We start from the raw sequence: 22,375 nt of genomic DNA, 5'->3' as shown, positions 1-22,375 counted from the left end.
GAATGCGCCCCTACCCTCCACCCTGGTTAATTCTCTCCGAGTATGAAGTTCTCTGTAGGAAGAGTTAAGAGAAACTGAGGACTCCTTGTAGAATGTAGACAATCAAATTAACATTTGCTCAGATATAACGAGTCTTACAAATATTAGTGGAATGCTCTGGTGCTTGAGTAAAGAAATGCTTTAAAAAATTAAAACAAAGTATTGCCAGCCCTGCTTCTCAAGGGTTCCTTTTATACATTAGCCTGTCCCTTTCCCAGAACATACATTAACATACATTACTGAATACTCTGAGGAAGGGTTGGCTTAATGTAAGAAAAAAAAAAATATATCACTCTAGCTTCATGAGGGCTGGATCTGCCTGGAATATATCTGCCTAGTGCAGATTGACTCAAGGGTGCCCCCAACCCCTGCCTGTATCTGCTGTGATTACTTTTTCCTTGAGAGGAAGCCCAAGAAAACCTCTGAAACATCAGGTTACAGTGCCTTAGATGGTATCACTCTGCAGCCTTGTTTTCTTTCTTCTCTTAGTGGCCAGATGCTCCACTATATGATGCTGCAGAGATGCCCTGAAACAAAAGTGGCAGGAACACTACAGTTCTTAACATCGTACTTGAGGAGTTGGGGATGTGCAATCAGGTCCGGGGACCAACCAGCCACAGGGCATCCAGCTGATGGATGGGGGCTTGCTGGAACAGTGGTACTTAAGTCCATGACAGGCAGTGAAATGTGTGTGATACCTCCCAATCACAGCAAAGAACAGCAACTAATGGGAGCATTTGAGCTTTAGAGTCTGAGTTTGGGCCACCCAGGGATTCTTATATACTCCACATCTTGGGTTGTCCAAAAGGCCACATACTTTGAATCAGGTGCAGAGGAGACTCAATGACTGACCCTGGGCAAGTTGGGTCAGCTCTATCCCTTGGAAAGAGGAGACTTGAGGTCTCTGTGATTTCTGCCTCTCCCATCAAGATGATTTGGGGAGAAATTTCTGCTTTATTGACTATGCCAAAGCCTTTGACTGTGTGGATCACAATAAACTGTGGAAAATTCTGAAAGAGATGGGAATACCAGACCACCTGATCTGCCTCTTGAGAAACCTATATGCAGGTCAGGAAGCAACAGTTAGAACTGGACATGAAACAAGAAACTGGTTCCAAATAGGAAAAGGAGTACATCAAGGCTGTATATTGTCACCCTGCTTATTTAACTTCTTCTTTTTTTTTTTTTTTTTTGCTTATTTAACTTCTATGCAGAGTACATCATGAGAAACGCTGGGCTGGAAGAAGCACAAGCTGGAATCCAGATTGCCAGGAGAAATATCAATAACCTCAGATATGCAGATGACACCACCCTATGGCAGAAGTGAAGAGGAACTCAAAAGCCTCTTGATGAAAGTGAAAGTGGAGAGTGAAAAAGTTGGCTTAAAGCTCAACATTCAGAAAACGAAGATCATGGCATCTGGTCCCATCACTTCATGGGAAATAGATGGGGAAACAGTGGAAACAGTGTCAGACTTTATTTTGGGGGGCTCCAAAATCACTGCAGATGGTGATTGCAGCCATGAAATTAAAAAACGCTTACTCCTTGGAAGAAAAGTTATGACCAACCTAGATAGCATATTCAAAAGCAGAGACATTACTTTGCCAACAAAGGTCCATCTAGTCAAGGCTATGGTTTTTCCTGTGGTCATGTATGGATGTGAGAGTTGGACTGTGAAGAAGGCTGAGCACCGAAGAATTGATGCTTTTGAACTGTGGTGTAGGAGAAGACTCTTGAGAGTCCCTTGGACTGCAAGGAGATCCAACCAGTCCATTCTGAAAGAGATCAGCCCTGGGATTTCTTTGGAAGGAATGATGCTAAAGCTGAAACACCAGTACTTTGGCCACCTCATGCGAAGAGTTGACTCACTGGAAAAGACTCTGATGCTGGGAGGGATTGGGGGCAGGAGGAGAAGGTGATGACAGAGGATGAGATGGCTGGATGAACTCCGGGAGTAGGTGATGGATAGGGAGGCCTGGCGTGCTGCGACTCTTGGGGTCACAAAGAGTCGGACACAACTGAGTGACTGAACTGAACTGATCTGAAAGATAATTGCTGCCTTACTAGTAGATGTGAGTAGAGAGATTCACCAGAGGCTGCTAGATTATTTTGTTCATTGTCTCATGTAGCAATACAGCCTAACAGTTTTTGATTATGTGATGCAAAAAAAAAATCTGGAAAAGGATGAGAAATGGTTGTGTGAGTTTATTGTACAAGGAATACCCTTGACCCTGAGCCTCAATTTCAGCTACTAAACAGGGACATTTTCCAGGAACTTAACCTTAACAACATGCATAGTAGTTTGTATCTGATAAGCAATAAAGAATTACTATATAGCACAGGAAGGTAAATATATTCAGTGTCTTATAATAATCTATAATGGGAAATAATCCAAATATATATATATATATAGAGAGAGAGAGAGAGACTTCCCAGTTGATGCAGGGGTAAAGAATCTGCCTGCCAATACAGGAGACATGGGTTCAATCCCTAGGTTGGGAAGATATTCCTGGAGTAGGAAATAGCAACCCAATCCAGTATTCTTGCCTGGAAAATTCCATGGACAGAGGAACCTGGCAGGCTGCAGTCCTTGAGGTCACAAAGAGTCTGATATGACTGAATAACTGAGCACAGCACAGCACACACACACACACCCCCATACACACACACATAAAACTGAATCACTTCGCTGTACACCTAAAACTAACACAATGTTGTAAATCAATTGTACTTCAATACAAAAGTAAAGTAATAACGTGCAGCACGAGCAGAACCACCCACTCAACAGGGAATGAGCCTCAGTGGACAGGCACTACCTTCCACCCTTTGTCACAGACATCCTGTCTACGGAAGGGTAAGGCCATTGCACACAATGAGGGAGCTCTGTGCCGCTGGCAATGAAAAGAGCTATAAGTTTGGAGAAACAGGAAATGAGAACCAGTAATCAAAATAACCAGAAATCAAAATAACCAAATGGGTGGGAGATCCTGGAATGATGCGTTATGGCCAAGAGGTTTGGGGATAGCTTTCATGACAAGAATCAAGTGGTTTGAATCCGTCAAACCACTATTTTTCATATCTCATATTTTAGAAGGTTGAATAGCTTCCCAAAAAAGATACATCCAAGTCCTAACCCCAGTACCTGTGAATGTGGCCTTATTTGGAAATAGGGCAGATGTAATTAAGGATAATGAAGTCGCTCAGTTGAGTCCAACTCGTAGTGACCCCATGGATTACAGCCTACCAGGCTCCTCCATCCATGGGATTTTCCAGGCAAGAGTACTAGAGTGGGTTGCCATTTCCTTCTCCAGGGGATCTTCCTGACCCAGGGATCCAACCCGGGTCTCCCACATTGTAGACAGACGCTTTACTGTCTGAGCCACCAGGGAAGTCAGGGTGAGCCCTAAACCCAGTGACTAGTGCCTTTACAAGAAGAGGAGAAAACACAGAGATACAGAAAAGAAGGCCACATGACGACTGAGACAGAGATTGGAGGGCAGCCCCAAACCCAGGAACACCAAAGGTTGCCAGCAGCCACCAAAAGGTAGGAGAGGGGTATGAAATGGCTTCTCCCTCAGGGCCTTCCAAGGGTGTGTGGTCCTAGCCAACACTGATTTTGTATTTCTACCCTCTAGAACTGTGAGGAAATACATTTCCGTTGTTTTAAGCCACTAATTGTATAGTAATTTAATATGGCAGCCCTAGGGAATTATTACAATATAAACACCTATCAGAAGAATTAGAAACACACACACACACACACACACACACACACACAAAAGCAGTTTTGAGACTTCCCTGGTGATTGGCTAATTCTGTGCCTCCAGTGCAGATGGCCCAGGTTTGATACTTGGTTGAGGGTAAAGATCCCACATGCTCTGGGGCAACTTAAGCCCAAGTCACAACGAAGACCCAGCACAGCCAATATTAATTAATTGATTAACTAAAAAATTCAGCTCACTTCCTCCTAAAAAAAAAAGTTTTAACAACCAAGTAAATCAATCAATATGCCACGGGGGACATCAGAGACTCCTGCATCTGAGACGAGGCCAAGGAGCCCAGAACTTTGGAATGTGTAATTGTTGTCAGGGCGTAGGAGTTGATCTCCTGCAAAAACGTCCTGGGACACTCAAAAGGCAAAAAGCCTGGAAGTGACTGAATAGACTCTATTGAACCTCTTTCTGTTATCCAAGGAATTCAGTGGAGTCCCACAGGGGGAAGCCTTGCCTGGATTTGAGCTTGCATTCCTTAGCAAATTACTCAGAAACCCCTGCGGGCCTCTATTTTGAGCTAATATGGCGATCCCCTGATCTAGGAGCCTATTTTACCATCCACATGATAAAGGATGGGGCAGATCACTAGGGACTGGCATGCCCTGCATCTCAGAGGCAGTCCCATGGACTGTGAGGTAGAATGGGGCATTGGAGATGGGCTCAGCCAAGATGCCATGGGCAGCAATTCCAGCCTGGTGGTGACTTACAGGAAATCGTATATGGCTGGAGTCCTGCAGCTATTTTCATCTTAGTACAAGCATTCCTCTGTGTCTCTGGGGCTGCGTCCAAGGAAGGAGAAATCATTACAAGCCATCCAGTATCTGCCATAACCAGGAAATATTGACTCATAAAATTTAGCACTGTGTTAGGTGGATGGTGTTTACTTACAAGATTTTCTTTAAAGAATAACTATCATTTGCATCATTTGTGTGGGCTTTCCTGGTGGCTCAGACAGTAAAAAGTCGGCCTGCAATGCGGGAGACCTGGGTTTGATCCCTGAGTCAGGAAGACCCCCTGGAAAAGGAAATGGTAACCCATTCCATAATTCTTGCCTGGAAAATCCCATGGATGGAAGAGCCTGGCAGGCTACAGTTCATGGGGTTGCAAAGGTTCGGACACGACTGAGCAACTTCACTATCCCAAGTGAAGATATCACTATCCCAACTTCACTATCCCAAGTATGGTATCAAAAGAAGAAATAGTTGGGAATTCCCTAGTGGTCTAGTGGTTAGGACTTGGTCCTCTTACTGCCAGGGACCCAGGTTCGGTAACTGGTTAGGGAGCTAAGATCTTGCAAGCCTCCCCCTGCCCAAAAAATAGGGAGGGAGAGAGACAGTTGATAATCAGTTTAATTAGGTGAATAGAAGAAGCCAGCCTACACTGGGCAAAGAATAGCACTGGCTCATCTGTCTCGTCCCACTTTAAGGCAAATGGCATGGTTGAGCAATGTTGCACAACAGAAAGCAACCTATTGACTAGTTTTTATCCTATTTGGATTCAGTGGATCTTAGAACTGGAAGAGAAAGCTCTCAGAAACAGACCATAGGGAATTCCCTGGCGGTCCAGTGGTTTGGACTCAGCACTTTCTGGTTGGAGAACTAAGAGCTCACATGCTGCACAGTGCAGTCAGAAAAAAAAACAACAACAACAGAACCAGAACATATGTCTAATAATCCATTCACTAAACCAGTCTGGTATGACAATCGAGAGGCTTTGAAAAAAAGATGTCTTATAGGTCTGCAGGTTTACCCATTTAATGCAAGGACAAGAATGACCCTTGAGACTGGCAGAATGGTCCTTGAGACTGATACCCTAGCTTTTGGGATCAAACCCCATTCAGTTAAGTAAGATGGTATCACAGTACCCCCACGGAGTCCCCTGGGTATAATTAATGTTGCAGAATCAATCTACTACCAGCTTTTCAACTTGCTGCTTTGACAGAGCTGCAGCTTAACCACGAGTCCTTCTTCTTCTTGGGAACTGGATGGAAGAGGTATTAACTGACATAAGCAGAGCATATGGTTCAGAATTTTTTTTCTATCACCAAGTTGCATCTAAGCCATACAGTGAATGGGCCAGAGAGCAATGAGCAAGGCACTCCTGCCCTACGAGACAGAGGATTGCTTCAGGGCCTGCACCAGGGGAAAGAGAACAAGGAGCTGGGAGAGGAGTTGATCTTGGAATTATGTTCCCTGCAAAGTAGCTTCAGTCAAAGTCAGTTTGCTTAGGAAGCTAATGTAGGAGAGGGGGATACAGGAGGGAGCCAGAGCCATCCTATTGATGTGGGCTAAAGATTTATGTCAAAAAAGAAGAAAGCAAGAATAAGTAAAAAAGGAAAGAGTATAAAGATAAATATTTACATATATATACTTCCACAGTTGGAAAATGTGTACAAGATATCAAGGAAACCATATATTACATGGTTTCAACTAGAATGGGAAAATTTATGAGAACAGATAATGTAATGTGTGGATCCCTGCTATACTTATGAAGGTTGTACAATTACAGTGTGAATCTTCAAAAAAAGAATGGAAACTGCTCTTTGCACTTCAGTTAGGAATTGAAGCATCCTCAGGAAATCAGATTTGAGCACCACCTGGGAAAGCCTGCTACAAGCGGTGTGACCCAAAACCCAATTTCCTAAATTTGTCTAAGGACATCTTTAGCCCTACACTGTATAATATGATAGCCACCAGCCACATATAGATATTTAAAGTTTTAATTAAAATTAAATAAAATTTAAAATTTAGTCCTCAATCACACAACTCACATTTCAAGAGCTTCAGTTCAGTTCAGTCACTCAGTTGTGTCTGACTCTTTGTGACCCCATTGACTGCAGCATGCCAGGCTTCCCTGTCCATCACCAACCCCTGGAGCTTGCTCAAACTTATGTTCATTGAGTTGGTGATGCCATCCAACCATCTCATCCTCTGTCATCCCCTTCTCCTCCTGCCTTCAATCTTTCCCAGCATCAGGATCTTTTCCAATGAGTCAGTTCTTCCCATCAAGTGGCCAAAGTATTGGAGTTTCAGCTTCAGCATCAGACCTTCCAGTGAATATTCAGGACTGATTTCCTTTAAGGGTGACTGCTTTGATCTCCTTGCAGTCCAAGGGACTCTCAAGAGTCTTCAACAAGTCTTTCAAGAGCTTAACAGTCACTATTGGCAAGTGGTTACCACATTGGACCCCATGCCTCTAAGTTAATACTAGTGCATGGGGTGAATGTGGGGTCCCAAATGTTACTAATGACAACCCCATGGGTTTCTCTGAAAGGTGAGACAAAGAAAGGCACATCATCTGAAAGGCACATCTTGAACAAGAAATGATCGGTATGAATGAACTTACTTACAGAGCAATTCTTGGAGAAGTGTCAGCTCTGGGGCCATTTAAAATTGGTAGATAAGGATACAGGAGAGTGGTTTCTGAAATGGGCCCATGCTACAAGACCTGGACCAGCAGTCTCAAAGATATATACCTTCCAACATGGTTTACCTTGATTATGGGAATTACGGTTATTGATTTTACCCTTTGAGGGGAAGTATTACAAAAATCATGTCTGCCAAAGTAACAAGATTGCCTTCTGTCTGTGTGGCGAAACCAATTAGGATGTTCACTGTAAGCCTGCCTCGCCCCGGAAAGGGAGGTAAGGGTGGTGAGAAAGATGGTGCGGCTTACTGTGTAGCATGTGATTTTGAATAAAAAAAACAAACATACCCTGCACTTACTTTCAATAGATATTTTAGTTCTTAGTTTTGATGACAAGAATCCAATAACAGAAGAGCCTTGAAAACACAAAAGGGCCCAATACAAATGTGTTGATTGAAAAAAAAATTGTTTGTTTTGCTGAGCAAGGTAAACCACCAATAATAAGTGGATCATATTTGCAATGAGAACCTTAGGAGTAAACATGTTTAATAAGAGTTAAGCCTCTGCTTCTGATATACCAACCTCAGGAGAGAATCAAGGGTAGGAGTAGGGGAAACACGACAAGTGTACAGGGCCTGGTCACAGGCAGGGCTACAGTGCTTGGAGGGCTGAACCCTGCTGGCTCGTTTAATGGATGCTCCTTGGCTTTCCCTGAAGCCAACACAGTGGGTCCAAGAGAAGTCACCATCACATTCATTTCCAGGTGTGCCCACTCTTAAAGAGTCTTCAGACCGTGAGGATATTCTGGCAACAAAGGTTGAGAAAAGACAGGAATGAATGCACTACTATGCCTTGTGTCTAATTCGTCTATAAATAACCCTCTGTTTAGGATCTCCACAGGCTTTGAAGGAGAAGGCAATGGCACCCCACTCCAGTACTCTTGCCTGGAAAATCCCATGGATGGAGGAGCCAGGTGGGCTGCAGTCCATGGGATCGCTAAGAGTCGGACACGACTGAGCGACTTCACTTTCACTTTTCACTCTCATGCATTGGAGAAGGAAACGGCAACCCACTCCAGTGTTCTTGCCTGGAGAATCCCAGGGACGGGGCAGCCTGGTGGGCTGCCGTCTATGGGGTTGCACAGAGCCGGACACGACTCAAGTGACTTAGCATAGCATAGCATAGCACAGGCCTTGATATGTTTTATCTATACAAGTGAGTGGATGGGAGATAAGGGAGCAAAAATTAGTTTTTTCTGTGGCTGAACTATTTAGGCTTGCCTGTGATCTGAGGCTAGATTTAAGACTTCAGCCTCTATAATATGTCCCAAGAGGCTGAAGCCATAGTGTTTTGGTTGAAACCGAAAGCAACTATGACAGGGAAAGCCTACAGCTTACTGACATAGTGCACAAAGCTGTGGGACCTGAATCTTGGGGAAGATGCAGTGCAGAAAGACCTCTCAACTATCTCACACGGGCTGTCTCTCAGAAAGGAGCTCCTACTACTTAGTACCTGACTGAAGCTTACATTCTCCAAATCAGGGACTCCCTCTCTCAAACTTTGTGTCAATCTGGGACTATTAGAACGAGAAGGGAAAAAAAAAACAGAGAAGATTTTAAATGCCAAATATTAATATTATAAGAAAGAGAGAAGGGGGAGTAGGTTAAGACTAGAGGCAAAATCTCAGAAAATAGATTGGGTTAAACATATGCAAAATAATATAAAATTAAGCTAAATTTAAATTCAAAAAAAGATACAATGCAAATTGGATAGGACATTGACAGCTGAGTTTAAGAAGTAAAGCCGGTCTTTATTTTGTCTCTCCTCTATAACTCATGTCATGTTGACCGTGCTTTTAACCAATACCTATACAGGTCAGGATTTACCAGGGTTTCTGACCCAAAATTCTCATAACAGAAAAGTCTGAACCTTTGGTGAACTAGCTTTGAATTGTGCCAATGTTTGGCTCAAATGGTAAAGAATCTGCCTGCAATGCAGGAGACCTGGGTTCCATCCTTGGGTCTGGAAGATCCCCTGGAGAAGGGAATGGCTGCCCACTCCAATATTCTTGCCTGGGGAATTTCATGGGCAGAGAAGCCTAGCAGGCTGCAGTCCATGAGTTTGCAAAGAGCCAGACATGACTGAGCTACTAACACTTTTACTTTTCACTTTCATTAATCTTTACCACAAAACATGGCAGAATGCGGCATCATGCTAAAGGTCCCTCACATTCTCTCCATATTTCTCCAGGCCTCTATTATAGTGGCTCCTACTCAGGCATCACTTTTTTGAAACAAACAAAAACTCACTCAAGCTGGCTTGTTGTTGTTGTTTAGTCGCTAAATCGTGTCTGATTCTTTTGCCCACTAGGGTCCCCTGTCCTTGGAATTTTCCAGGCAAGAATACTGGAGTAAGTTGCCATTTCCTTTTCCAGGGGATCTTCCCAACTCAGAGATCAAACCCACATCTCCTGCATTGGCAGGCAGATTCTTTACCACTGAGCCACCTGGGAAGCCCCCTCAAGCTGTTTAGGCCTCACCCAACTGATCTTCCCAGGATAAGCAAATCTTCACCATTCAGCATCATGCAGCGATACTGGGAACAACATCCACATTCCACTGAGGTCTATTGCCTGCAAACCTACCTGCCAGCATCCATTTCTCTTCTAGACAAGTACCGGTTGGTTACAAGGAACAAAAACTACCTCGGTTAACTTAAGTGAAGGTGGCTTTATTATGAAAGAACTGGCAGCTACCCCAGCCTCCAAAGTAGACTGTTGAAACAATTTATCGAGTCTGGAGCTCTTCCTGAATTAACAAAAGGGAGGAGCCATTAAAGGATAATACGGTTTATTTATTATTTCAATAGTTTCTCAGGAGGAGCAGGAAAGAAACCAGACCTCTTTTATGCACAATAATGGGGCCTACTAGCTCGGGAAAAGGCGAGACGCCCTTCTAATTGAGGAAATATATCCTTTTTTAATATGGGTTTAGATTGTACTCTCTAAAAATTGATGTCTGTTCCTGGGAGCGGTGGATGAGCTTGTATAACAATTCTATTAATCAAGTGAACTGACATGATTTCCACTCACATGTGTAAGAATATTGAAAAGGAAATCCAGCCAGGAAGAGCTAAATCCACGACTACCACATACTTGGAGGCTCTTCACCTTCTTCCCCAACTCCCATCTCCACTCTTGTGCACACAATTCTGAAAGACTTGAGTGACAATAGGTGCCCTTCTGGCTAAAGTTCCGAGGACCTGCCTCCAATTGGCATACTCAGATTTGGGACTTCGGGGTAGGATACGAGTAGTGAATTCAGAGAGAGAGAAAGAGATCCAAGAGAGACAGCCTGGGACCTAGGACCTGAGACCCTTTGCTGCAGTGCTTGCACCTGGACAAACATCCTCTGGAGCAACACAATACAAAGAAACGATAAGGGACTAAAACTAACTGCATCTATGTGCAGCTGGGGCAAATTATGAACAATAAGGTATAAAAAGACCAAAATCCGCCACTTCTGAGGTGCCAGAGCAGAAGCAGGGTACTGCCCACAATCCATACACACAGCATCACCAGGGTTGGGGGGTACCCTCCAAGCCACCTCTCAGTCCCAACTCATCAATCTGCCCCTACCCTCACCCCATGTAAGGAACCAGCCCCCCTCAGGGAGCAAGCAAGGGAAACTGTTACTTGCTTTTACTCTTGCTGCACCACAAGTCCCAATAAAACCTTGCTTGAATTCCTCATCTGGCCCCTTATCAATTTCTATCGATTAAAGAATCCAAGGATCTAAGTGGGTAACCCAAGAAGTGAGATCCCTTCCTGTGATGGGAAGTTGGTGGTTTTGAATAAAACTTATTTTCAAAGGAGGCGCATGGAGAAGGGGAGGTTTATGTCTAAAAGCCAGGGAGCTTGTGAAGGACTCATATCTGTAGGGATCATCCCTCCCTCTGAGAATAAAGGTCTACCTTAGGAGAGTTCTGCTCTCTTTGACTTTGAACTTCCTTCTGAAATTGCTTTATCTCTTCAGTGAAGAACCTGCATATCCACTCAGGCTGTTGGTAACTTTGGAGAGATGAGAGAGAGAATAGTAAGGGAAAGAAAGATCTACCCAACCTTTGACTAATGGAAGGAAACACTGAATGGGGTACAATGTGGAGCTCTTGGCAGTGAAAAAATACCCTTATTGACAAGATAGCACTGCAGAGGTAACAAACTCCAGAGGCCATAAGACTGACGCTGTGGGGTCTTCATATAGGTTAGAAGATGCTGCCTTATAGAAGAGGAAGTAAATGAGACGTCCAAAGTGACTAGGCTTCATCTGGTTATAATTAGGTCTAAGCTGGGGTTCCCTGGTAGCTCAGTGGTAAAGAATCTGCCTGCCAATGCAGGAGACTCAGGTTCAATCTCTGGGTCAGGAAGATCCCCTGGAGAAGGAAATGGCAGCCCACTCCAGTATTCTCGTCTGGAAAATTCCATGGACAGAGGAGTTGGTGGGCTATAGTCCATGGGGTCACAAAGAGTCAAACAGGACTTAGTGACTAAACAGCAAGAATTAGTTCTAAACCCATTCAAGTCCAAAGTTCTACAGGCTCTGATACACTGTTATCACACTCGATCACTCAGGGGTCCACGTTCCTTCTTGCTGTCTCGATTCTTTCACATGAATCTGGATGTCAAGCACAGCCCTTTTATCAACTTTCACTAAGAAAACTGAAAATTTCTCATTTCAAGAGATATGTACTCTAAAGAGTACTTTGGGGAGTTGGTCCTGGAGAGTGTCACATCAGTGTCACTGACTCTTCCTCCCACACTCTTCCTCCCCTTTCTCTCCACAGTGACCAGCAAAGGCTGTCCCTGTCCCCTGCAGAGGTGTTGCCCATACTCAGACCCCTTGGCTTCTCAGCTTCTACTTCCAATGAGCTTGTTATGAAAGCTCTTCCAAAATATTAGTGTTTTCTTCAGCAAGTCCAGTGAACATAATTCCCTCCATCTCACAAACATAGGGTCAAGTGACCATCTCCCAGCATCTAAGGACAAGAAAAACCTGAGGGGCTGGAACAAGGAGGTCAGAGAGCCAGGTTTCACCCTCTAATTCTCAAAAGCTTCCTGACCGCTCGGCTCCACCCCTGTCCATGTGCCTGCGCCATGCTGCTTCCCTGGATGCTGGCTCTCTGCCTTCTTGTCAGCGATGCACAGGGTGAGAAAAAGGCCATCTCAACCCAGCTCAAGTGCCTTCTGTGAAATATTACAGTCATTGCGTCTTAGTTGAATTTCCTGAGAGTTAAGGGAATGAGCATTTAACCAGTAGCCTTAGGTCAGGCCCAATAAGCTGCTGCCCAGCAGTGCAGGAATGAGATGAATGTGGTAAACAAGGCCACAGGATCTGTGGGCCGGGCAGGCACAGCAGCTTGTCTGATAGAAGTAGCAAGTCTGTGTATCCTTGATGGTTGTTGTAGAGTTTAGGGGCACTGATAAATAATAACCCTCCATTCTCTGCCAAAGTTCTGAATTAATTGAGAAACGATGCAAAAGAACAAGGCTAATGAGAGATCAAGATAACAATAGTACTACTGAGGAAGTTGATATTGGCAAATGTGGCTGTATCATTTAGTAGCAATCGGCTTCTTGATCCTGAACTCCAGGATTAGGAAAACTAACCTACCCGCTTTAGGCAAGAAAATGATAGCTCTCCCTCTCCCCAACCTGGTCTCCCACCCCTATCCAGGGATGATCCCTTCTAATTTTACTTCATAGGAGGAGGAAAGCATAGTGTATGTCCCCCGGGGAGCCTGGCTAAAGAGCGAGGTGTTGTGTGGAGCATGCCCGACTCATTCGTCCCAAATTTGCCAGAGAAGTGACCCCTCTGCCACAGAAGGATCAAGTCAAAAGTCAAATCTGAATCTGATCAAATCTCCAGGTCTAATTACCAATTCGCCAGCAATACCTGAGGCAGGGAAACATCTCTAAAGATAACAGAGCAACTCATGCATACTGTGGGATGTTCTATACGATAAATGACCCAAGTTCCACAGCCAATAAATTTCAAAGAAAAAAAAAGTGATGGAAGGAAAATAATATAGATTAAAAGACATCTAAGAAGCTTTTTCATTATAGGGGACTGGAATGCAAAAGTAGGAAGTCAAGAAACACCTGAAGTAACAGGCAAATTTGACCTTGGAATATGGAATGAAGCAGGGCAAAATAGAGTTTTGCCAAGAAAATGCACTGGTCATAGCAAACCCTCTTCCAACAACACAAGTGAAGACTCTACACATGGACATCACCAGATGGTCAACACCGAAATCAGATTGATTATGTTCTTTGCAGCCAAAGATGGAGAAGCTCTATTCAGTCAACAAAAAAAAGACCAGGAGCTGACTGTGGCTCAGATCATGAACTCCTTATTGCCAAATTCAGACTTAAATTGAAGAAAGTAGGGAAAACCACTAGACCATTCAGGTATGGCCTAAATCAAATCCCTTATGATTATACAGTGGAAGTGAGAAATAGATTTAAGGGCCTAGATCTGATAGATAGAGTGCCTGATGAACTATGGAATGAGGTTCGTGACATTGTACAGGAGACAGGGATCAAGACCATCCCCATGGAAAAGAAATGCAAAAAAGCAAAATGGCTGTCTGGGGAGGCCTTACAAATAGCTGTGAAAAGAAGAGATGCGAAAAGCAAAGGAGAAAAGGAAAGATATAAACATCTGAATGCAGAGTTCCAAAGAATAGCAAGAAGAGATAAGAAAGCCTTCTTCAGTGATCAATGCAAAGAAATAGAGGAAAACAACAGAATGGGAAAGACTAGAGATCTCTTCAAGAAAATCAGAGATACCAGGGGAAGATTTCATGCAAAGATGGGCTCGATAAAGGACAGAAATGGTATGGACCTAACAGAAGCAGAAGATATTAAGAAGAGACGGCAAGAATACACAGAAGAACTGTACAAGAAGATCTTCATGACCCAGATAATGACGATGATGTGATCACTGACCTACAGCCAGACATCCTGGAATGTGAAGTCAAGTGGGCCTTAGAAAGAGTCATTACGAACAAAGCTAGTGGAGGAATGAAATTCCAGTTGAGCTATTTCAAAACCTGAAAGATGATGCTGTGAAAGTGCTGCATTCAAAGGGGGGTTGGCTGCAGGCGCTGGGATGCGCGGGGCGGAGAGCGGCTGCGGTGGTCTGCTGCAGCAGCAGCCGCGGGGCCTGACGAGGAGACTATGGGCGCCTCAATCTCCTGGGGCCTGCCCCCCGCGTCCCAGATCCGCACCGCGAGCCACAGGAGGCTCCAGGCCGGAACCAACTGCCCATCGAGATGCTCCGGAAGGTACTGAGCTACCTGCCCCCAAGCACGCTGCTCTGGCACTGCCGCCCGGTGTGCCGGCGCTGGCGAGACGTGGTGGACGGCTGGGACCTGTGGCGGAGCATCCTGCCTTGGAAACACCCCGACCTGTGGCCCGTCATCAGCAACTGCCTGCCCCCTGCTGACGACCCCGGGCCCTGCATCCTGGGCCGCTTCTGCGAGCGCAGACCCATAGGACGCAAGCTCACCGCGAACCCCGCAGGCAAAGACCTCTGGAACTGTATGGTGCTGAGTGGTAGCGATAGCTCAGAGGAAGAGGAAGACTTGGGGGCCAGGCTGAAAACTTCTGGGGAGACGAGCTACAGTCCTGCCTACAGGTGTTGGTACAAAGGAGAAGTTTTGGATCTGGAGGAGGAGGGTCTGTGGCGGGAACTCCTGGATAGTGGAAAGATTTGGATTTCTGTCTGTCGCCGCTGGACAGAACAACAAGGCAGTGACCGGATGTATCAGCTAGTCGTCAAGCTTCTAGATGCCAACTATGCCATCTTGCATTATTTCTTCCATAAACGTTTTCCCGTCCGGCCGCGGACAGGCAGTTTCTCCTTTCGGATCATGCATGCCTTCACCAACATCAAGAAGGGCGTCCGCTTTGTGTTGTTTGACCACAGTGTCGAGGGCTATGATTCGTGGCCTGAGCAGTGTGGAGTCTGCAGGCCCCAATCCAGTGTCATCGTACGGATCCGTCCCTAGGCTGTCCCTGTAACACAACCTGACCGTGCCTTCCAGGAGCTGGGATCATTGGCCAGACCACCTCAGTAATCAAAAGCTTGTAGCTCCTGGCATCCTGGGATCTCTCCTGGGTTCAATCAAGGGTCCTACTGGGCCCTGTCTTTAAATTCTATGAGAAACTACGAGAAGAACATTCTTACATCAAGGTTACTGACTGAACGCAGCCCCTGTTCTACGGAGTGGAGACAAACGGGTGAAAACAAGGAAGTGGTGAGAGGGCTCCTCACCCGCCGCCCCCCAGTGCCAGGCCCCTCTGGTTCGGCCCCCATGCCCTCTGCCCTTGTCTTCTGTTTCTGCCGCAGAGGCTTCATTGATCACTTCCAAGAAACCCTCTCCTCGTGTCTGAACCAGAAACTCATCCCTCTGGCTAATTCCAGTCTCTAACCTTCTGTGATTTCAAGACTGTGACCAGGACTCAGAGCTGAAAGTTAAACTAGCTCAAAAAATTGTTTAGAGGCAGAGCGTTCTGCCCACCCTGTGAACAATGAACTTGGTCCCCAGAGCCCAACCCTATTCTGGATTCTATGGTGGACAAAATTATTTTGTTACTTTGAAATTCTTTTTGAATATGGAGATAATAAATCAAGAATGTATCTTCCAATCATAGTTAATAAATATAATATTTGCCTAAAAAAAAAAAAGAAAGTGCTGCATTCAATATGCCAGCAAATTTGGAAAACTCAGCAGTGGCCACAGGACTGGAAAAGGTCAGTTTTCATTCCAATCCCAAAGAAAGGCAATGCCAAAGAATGCTCAAACTACCGCACAATTGCACTCATCTCACATGCTAGTAAAGTAATGCTCAAAATTCTCCAAGCCAGGCTTCAGCAATATGTGAGCTTCCTGATGTTCAAGCTGGTTTTAGAAAAGGCAGAGGAACCAGAGATCAAATTGCCAACATCTGCTGGATCATGGAAAAGGCAAGAGAAAAAACATCTATTTCTGCTTTATTGACTATGCCAAAAAGCAAGAGAAAAAAAACATCTATTTCTGCTTTATTGTCTATGCCAAAGCCTTTGACTGTGTGGATCACAATAAACTGTGGAAAATTCTGAAAGAGATGGGAATACCAGACCACCTGACCTGCCTCTTCAGAAATCTGTATGCAGGTCAAGAAGCAACAGTTAGAACTGGATATGGAACAACAGACTGGTTCCAAATAGGAAAAGGAGTACGTCAAGGCTGTATATTGTCACCCTGTTTATTTAACTTATATGCAGAGTACATCATGAGAAACGCTGGACTGGAAGAAGCACAAGCTGGAATCAAGATTGCCGGGAGAAATATCAATAACCTCAGATATGCAGATGACACCACCCTTATGGCAGAAAGTGAAGAACTAAAAAGCCTCTTGATGAAAGTGAAAGTGGAGAGTCAAAAAGTTGGCTTGAAGCTCAACATTCAGAAAACGAAGATCATGGCATCCAGTCCCATCACTTCATGGGAAATAGATAGGGAAACAGTGGAAACAGTGGCAGACTTTATTTTTCTGGGCTCCAAAATCACTGCAGATGGTGACTGCAGCCATGAAATTAAAAGACGCTTACTCCTTGGAAGGAAAGTTATGACCAACCTAGATAGCATATTCAAAAGCAGAGACATTATTTTGCCACAAAGGTCCATCTAGTCACGGCTATGGATTTTCCTGTGGTCATGTATGAATGTGAGAGTTGGACTGTGAAGGCTGAGCACCGAAGAATTGCTACTTTTGAACTGTGGTGTTGGAAAAGACTCTTGAGAGTCCCTTGGACTGCAAGGAGATCCAACCAGTCCATTCTGAAGGAGATCAGCCCTGGGATTTCTTTGGAAGGAATGATGCTAAAGCTGAAACTCCAGTACTTTGGCCACCTCATGCGAAGAGTTGACTCATTGGAAAAGACTCTGATGCTGGGAGGGAGTGGGGGCAGGAGGAGAAGGGGACGACAGAGGATGAGATGGCTGGATGGCATCACTGACTCGATGGATGTGAGTCTGAGTGAACTCTGGGAGCTGGTGATGGACAGGGAGGCCTGGCGTGCTGCAATTCATGGGGTCGCAAAGGGTCGGACATGACTGAGTGACTGAACTGAACTGAACTGAAGAAACCTATAAACTAATATTAGTGATTGGGTTTTATTTGCGTTCTGATTCCAAAAACAAGTTGAAAGAAATTATGTGATAACTTGGAAAATTTGAATGTTAATTGAATATTCAATAACATTAATGAAATAAGTTTTGAGTATCATAATGGTATTGTGGTTTTTTTTTTCAAGTGTGTTTAATTCCCATATAGTTGAAGGTACTGTCAAAACATGATAGAGGTGAATCAGAATGTTCCTGCACCAAACTCAGCAGATAAACTGATAACGTCAATAAAATACTTCTGGCATACAAAAAAAGTAAGTTATAATTTTATCTCTAATTTGTTCATTCTGTGATATCTCTCTTTCTCATTTTGAGAAGAGAAATTACCTCTTAATAGTTTCCTAAGTTTGGACCCTTTAAAAGGAGTCATTCCAGTCATCTCTGAAATCTAGAATTTTTTTAACCTTGCTAAAATTATCTAGGACATAGTCACTGTTTCTGAGCTAATAACAGACACCTCACTGTGTTCTGGTATCCTCTCTAAGAGCACATAGATCTAGATGCTTCTCCTTTTCCCTTTTTTATTCATCCATTTCAGTCGTATTAGTCCCTCCATAACTCCCTTTCTTGGATGAAGTCATTTCAAAATAACACTCTTCTGAATCATATTTGAAGCAGACTGTCTGTACTGATGAATGATACGGCTAATAACTAATTGTTTTGCACTCTTTTCCCATCTAAAAGGCTCACATACACAAGGACTCTCTTTTCTCTGTGACTGAAGGCTTGTGCAGTTCCTCCGGTTTGTTAAGTCACTGCAGCCCATCAGCATCTCTGTGGCCCTCACGTGGCCCATGCACATATGCTAAGCTTAATACCTGAGTAGTTCAAGGATGAACTGTAACACACTACACCCAAAGCTCTCACTTTTGCTGTGGCTGTGTCTCTCCTAAGAGCAGTGTGAGCAACCTGTGCTTGTCAGATCCTGTGTAGCAGGCACCTGCCAAGACCGGTGTCAACTGAGCCACTCCCTGCTAAGTACCCCTCCCCGACATCTCCCAGGGTCATGTCTGGCTAAGCCCTGTCGTTGTGAATGTTAAGGTCACCTACATGACCTTTGACAGAAGTTTTTTGGCTGAAGGCAGGAAAGACCCATCCTCCGTACCCTTACAGCTAACCCATAGCCCTGTCTCTATAAAAACAGATCCTCAACTGTGGATCAAACTCGGAGACTTGTGATGACCCACCAAGGAGAAAATCCCACATATCTGACACTTAAAACCTGAAGTTTCCTGCCCAGTTACAAAGGATAAAAACAACTCCATCAGAAAAAAAGCCAGCCACATGGCTCAGTATGAGGGTCCACAAACCATGGCAGCCATAAACACAGGTTTACTAAAGTCCAGACCTAAGCTACAGACCCTGGCCTCATCAAAGCCTCTTCACCAGGCTCCTGGTTCAGTGAATCAGATGTTGAAGTTCTGTGGATCCTCAATAAATAGCCCCCTCTTTCCTTGCCCTGAGTTCAAGGCCAATTAAAAAGTAGAAGTCAATATTACTTTTTATTACTTTGATAAAGTTAAAATTGAAGAAGGGGACTCACATTATTGGATAAATGAACTTTCCAATAGTGAACCCCAGACTTAGAGGCCTCCCCCGTTATAGATCATGCTAGAAAACTTAAGTCTCCCCACTGGGACAAGTCCCTTTAAAACATCCTACAGAATGCATGCTTCTGTGGGTGACCTAACTCCCAAAAGGAGAAATGGAGATGCTGAACTAATGTTCAGTTTGTTCTTGTCAAATTTGTCAGTCCACTAAGTTATTAACTTCTCTTCTGGGGAGAGAGGCCAAGAGTATTACTCTGGAGAATCTCCCACCGTATAAAATAAACCATCAAGAGTGGGGGAAAGCACTTTTCTCCAATAAGAGTCATGATTAATCATCTTAAATGACACCAGGATACCTTTTTGTCTGCTTTCTGCTGTGTGTTATGAGAAATGTGAATGACCAGTTTCCAATCTAGTGCAACCATTACAATCCGCTAATGGAAATGGTCTTGATTTGGGTAGTAAAAGAGTCCTGGTGTCAGGAAGCCAACATTTGGAGAATGATTATTAAAGTATAATGATGAGTAACGACATTCCCATCACCAGGCAGTGGGAAGGATGGGTTTCCTCCTGCCCATTTCTGCCTCACGGCTGCATTCTGCACAGAGCCTTCTGCAAATCAACCCTGAGCCTTCTCATCCTCTGTCAACAGGTCCTGGGTGGGACTTGAAGGAGGGTGGCAGAAGCTTCATTCATTTTAATGACTACATAGTATTCTATCACATTGTCATGAACCAATTCTCCATTCCTGGTATTTCTGTTGTTACAAAATAGCTGCAATGAATATCCTTAGGTAGGGCCCTGATCCCAAGGAGCTTGTAGTCCAGTGGAAAAGACTGGACTATAATAATAAGTAGTCACTAATTATGAAAATAATTAATTACAACTGTGATAAATGCTATGAAACAAAAGTACTAGATGTAGTGACAATATATTATAGGAAGACCTAACCTCCTGGCATTGAGGGTTAGTCACAAAGTGCTGCCCTAAGGAAGTGACATTTCAAGCTGACACTTGAAGAATGAGTAGGAGTTGGTCACACAGCGGGGCTGGAGATAGGTACATGTGATGAGTGCAGTGTGTGTTTGAGGTCTCTGGGTGGGGTATACAGCACCAGGGCACCACATACACAAGTGGATACAGGCCAGAAAGAGATGCCCTTTAAAAGAGAAAGGGTGGCCAGCAAGAAAGCAAGCTGCCAGCAGCCCTGTCTCCCGGATCGTTAGAATGGGGGAGGGAAGGGCTGAGGGCATCAGGGATTGGATGCCAGGGAACTTTGGGCACAGCTGTGAAATGCTTCATTGTCGTTCAGTCGCTAAGTCATGTCTGACTCTTTGCGACCACATAAACAGCAGAATGTGAGGCTTCCCTGTCCTTCACTATCTCCCGGAGTTTGCTCAAACTTATGTTTGATGTGTTGATGATGCCATCTAACCATCTCAACCTCTGTTGCCCCTTCTCCTGCCCTTAATCTTTCCCAGCATAGGGTCTTTTCCAATGAGTAGGCTCTTCTCATCAGGTGGCCTTCAGTATTGGAGCTTCAGCATCAGTCCTCCGTTGAGTATTCAGGGTTGATTTCCTTCAGGATTGACTGGTTTGATCTGGTGAAACGCTTGGGCTTTGTTTTATCCTATACACATTAGAGAGCCATTGAAAGATGTTGAGGAAGGATTTTCTAAAGCTCAGTCTGGTGGAGCATGGTCTGGGAGGGATAAAGCTGAAGATAGGAAAAACCAGGTAGGAAACAGAACTACCTGTGTGACCTTTGGCAGGTCACATAGCGTCTCTGAGCTCTAGTTTCTTCAGCTGAAAATGGGGGTAATAATTTCTATCATATAGAATTCTGTTATGATTAGTGATATACACTACCATAAATGTTAAATGCTTAGTAAAGGCCAGCATTTATTGTTTTCCAAAATTCTTTATTCTCCTTATCTTTCATATCTACTTTGGCCCAAAATCCTATTCATCTTCCCTCTTAAATACCCCTCAAATCTATGTTTTTCTCCCTATCTCCCTACATAACTCTCATAAATTCTAATTTGGCTACCAAAATGGGTTCCTGAGTTCAATCTGTGCCTCCTCTAACCCCTCCTGCCACACCTTGGCTACCAAAGTAATTAAACAGAAACCTGAATGCATCACCTGCCTTCTTGAAAACCCTCTTGATTCTTCATGCATTAAAGGATCATGAACGAATCCCTAAATATGGATTACAAAGTTCCTAGTGATCTTCCTCATATGTACCTGTCATTCCTGCTTACCATCCTGCCAGCCCACCCCACCCTACTCCCTATACCCTAGACATTTGGGCTGCGTGATCCCTCAACACCCAACCTGTGTCATTCACCTCACATCTCTCTTTTTGGGGAGTAGGCAGTTTCATGCCACGCAACATGCAGGATTTTCATTCCCAGACCAGGCATCCACCCCATACCCCTGCAGTGGAAGGGCTAACCACTGAACCACCAGGAAATTTCCGTCACCCCACATCTTTACTCACACTTTTGCTCCTGTCCCAACACACCATCCCTTATTGCCACAAATCCCAGCCCCTATTCTGAGACTCTATTTCAATGTCACCTCTTTCTTCTCTCATATTCACAACCTCCCCAAATTCTATATCCATTCCTTCCCTGAACTCCCATAGTACTGTCTACATCCGTGTGTTACAGTCCTTATCACATTTATATTAGGGCTTCCCAGGTGGCTCTGTGATAAAGAATACATCTGCAAATTCAGAAGACACGGGTTCAATCCCTGGGTCAGGAAGATCCCCTGGAGGAGGAAATGTCAACCCACTCCAGTCTTCTTGCCTGGAAAATCCCATGGACAGAAGAGGCTGGCGGGCTACAGTCCATGGAGTCGCAAAGAGTTGGACACGACTGAGCAGCTAAGCACACACGCACACACATTTATATTAATTTAATATGTTTATATTAACTTTTCACCTCCAAGGCTATGGATTTCTCAACAACAGTGGCCTTTTTTAATCACCCTCGTACCCTCAGTGCCTAGCATACATTCTTTATGTATTATTGGGCTACACTCAGTGAGCAAGTGAATGCAGGAATGAATCAAACATAAAAGTCATTCTATGTTTGAAACTACTTGGTTTGGGGCTTACAGGACTCAGCCTCTAGGCGGCCTGTGTTTTGGGGGTCTCCCTTGGCCATCAAAAAGGGATGGTTCCCTTTTTGGTTCCTCCCTGCCTCCAGGGAGTCTAGGGAGGAGAGAGGCAACTAATCTCTTCTCTCTCCCTTGTGTCACCCGCTTGCACCTGGACCCCACCTTGGGACCCATGCCTGCAGCCCCCTCTTCATGTGAAGCTGCAGTGCCATCTACTGGTGACTGGAAGACCTGCAGGTCAGGCTGAAGAAGGAAAGAAGGCATTAAGGGCCCCTACGGTTTAAT

At 44.5% G+C, this 22,375-nt stretch overlaps 1 protein-coding gene across 1 annotated transcript; it reads left to right on the top strand.

The window, feature by feature from the left end:
* Positions 1-12,330: 12,330 nt before the first annotated feature.
* LOC786995 (F-box only protein 27-like) lies at positions 12,331-15,248 on the top strand. The gene is made up of 2 exons (XM_059875023.1): positions 12,331-12,382; positions 14,458-15,248. Exons 1-2 carry the CDS (start codon positions 12,331-12,333, stop codon positions 15,246-15,248), a joined length of 843 nt encoding a protein of 280 aa, XP_059731006.1.
* The last annotated feature ends 7,127 nt before the right edge of the window (positions 15,249-22,375 follow it).

Source organism: Bos taurus, chromosome 15 (assembly GCF_002263795.3).
Source record: "Bos taurus isolate L1 Dominette 01449 registration number 42190680 breed Hereford chromosome 15, ARS-UCD2.0, whole genome shotgun sequence".
NCBI lineage: Eukaryota > Metazoa > Chordata > Mammalia > Artiodactyla > Bovidae > Bos > Bos taurus.
Note: the sequence above shows the minus strand (reverse complement) of the source record. Positions and strands in the feature narration are given on the sequence as shown.

Excerpts from the sequence above, each read along its gene's own strand:
- LOC786995 (XM_059875023.1), top strand. The coding sequence starts at position 12,331 with ATGCTGCTTCCCTGGATGCTGGCTCTCTGCCTTCTTGTCAGCGATGCA. Across the intron at positions 12,383-14,457 it reads TCTTGTCAGCGATGCACAGG|ATCCGCACCGCGAGCCACAG; the intron begins GTGAGAAAAAGG and ends CCCGCGTCCCAG.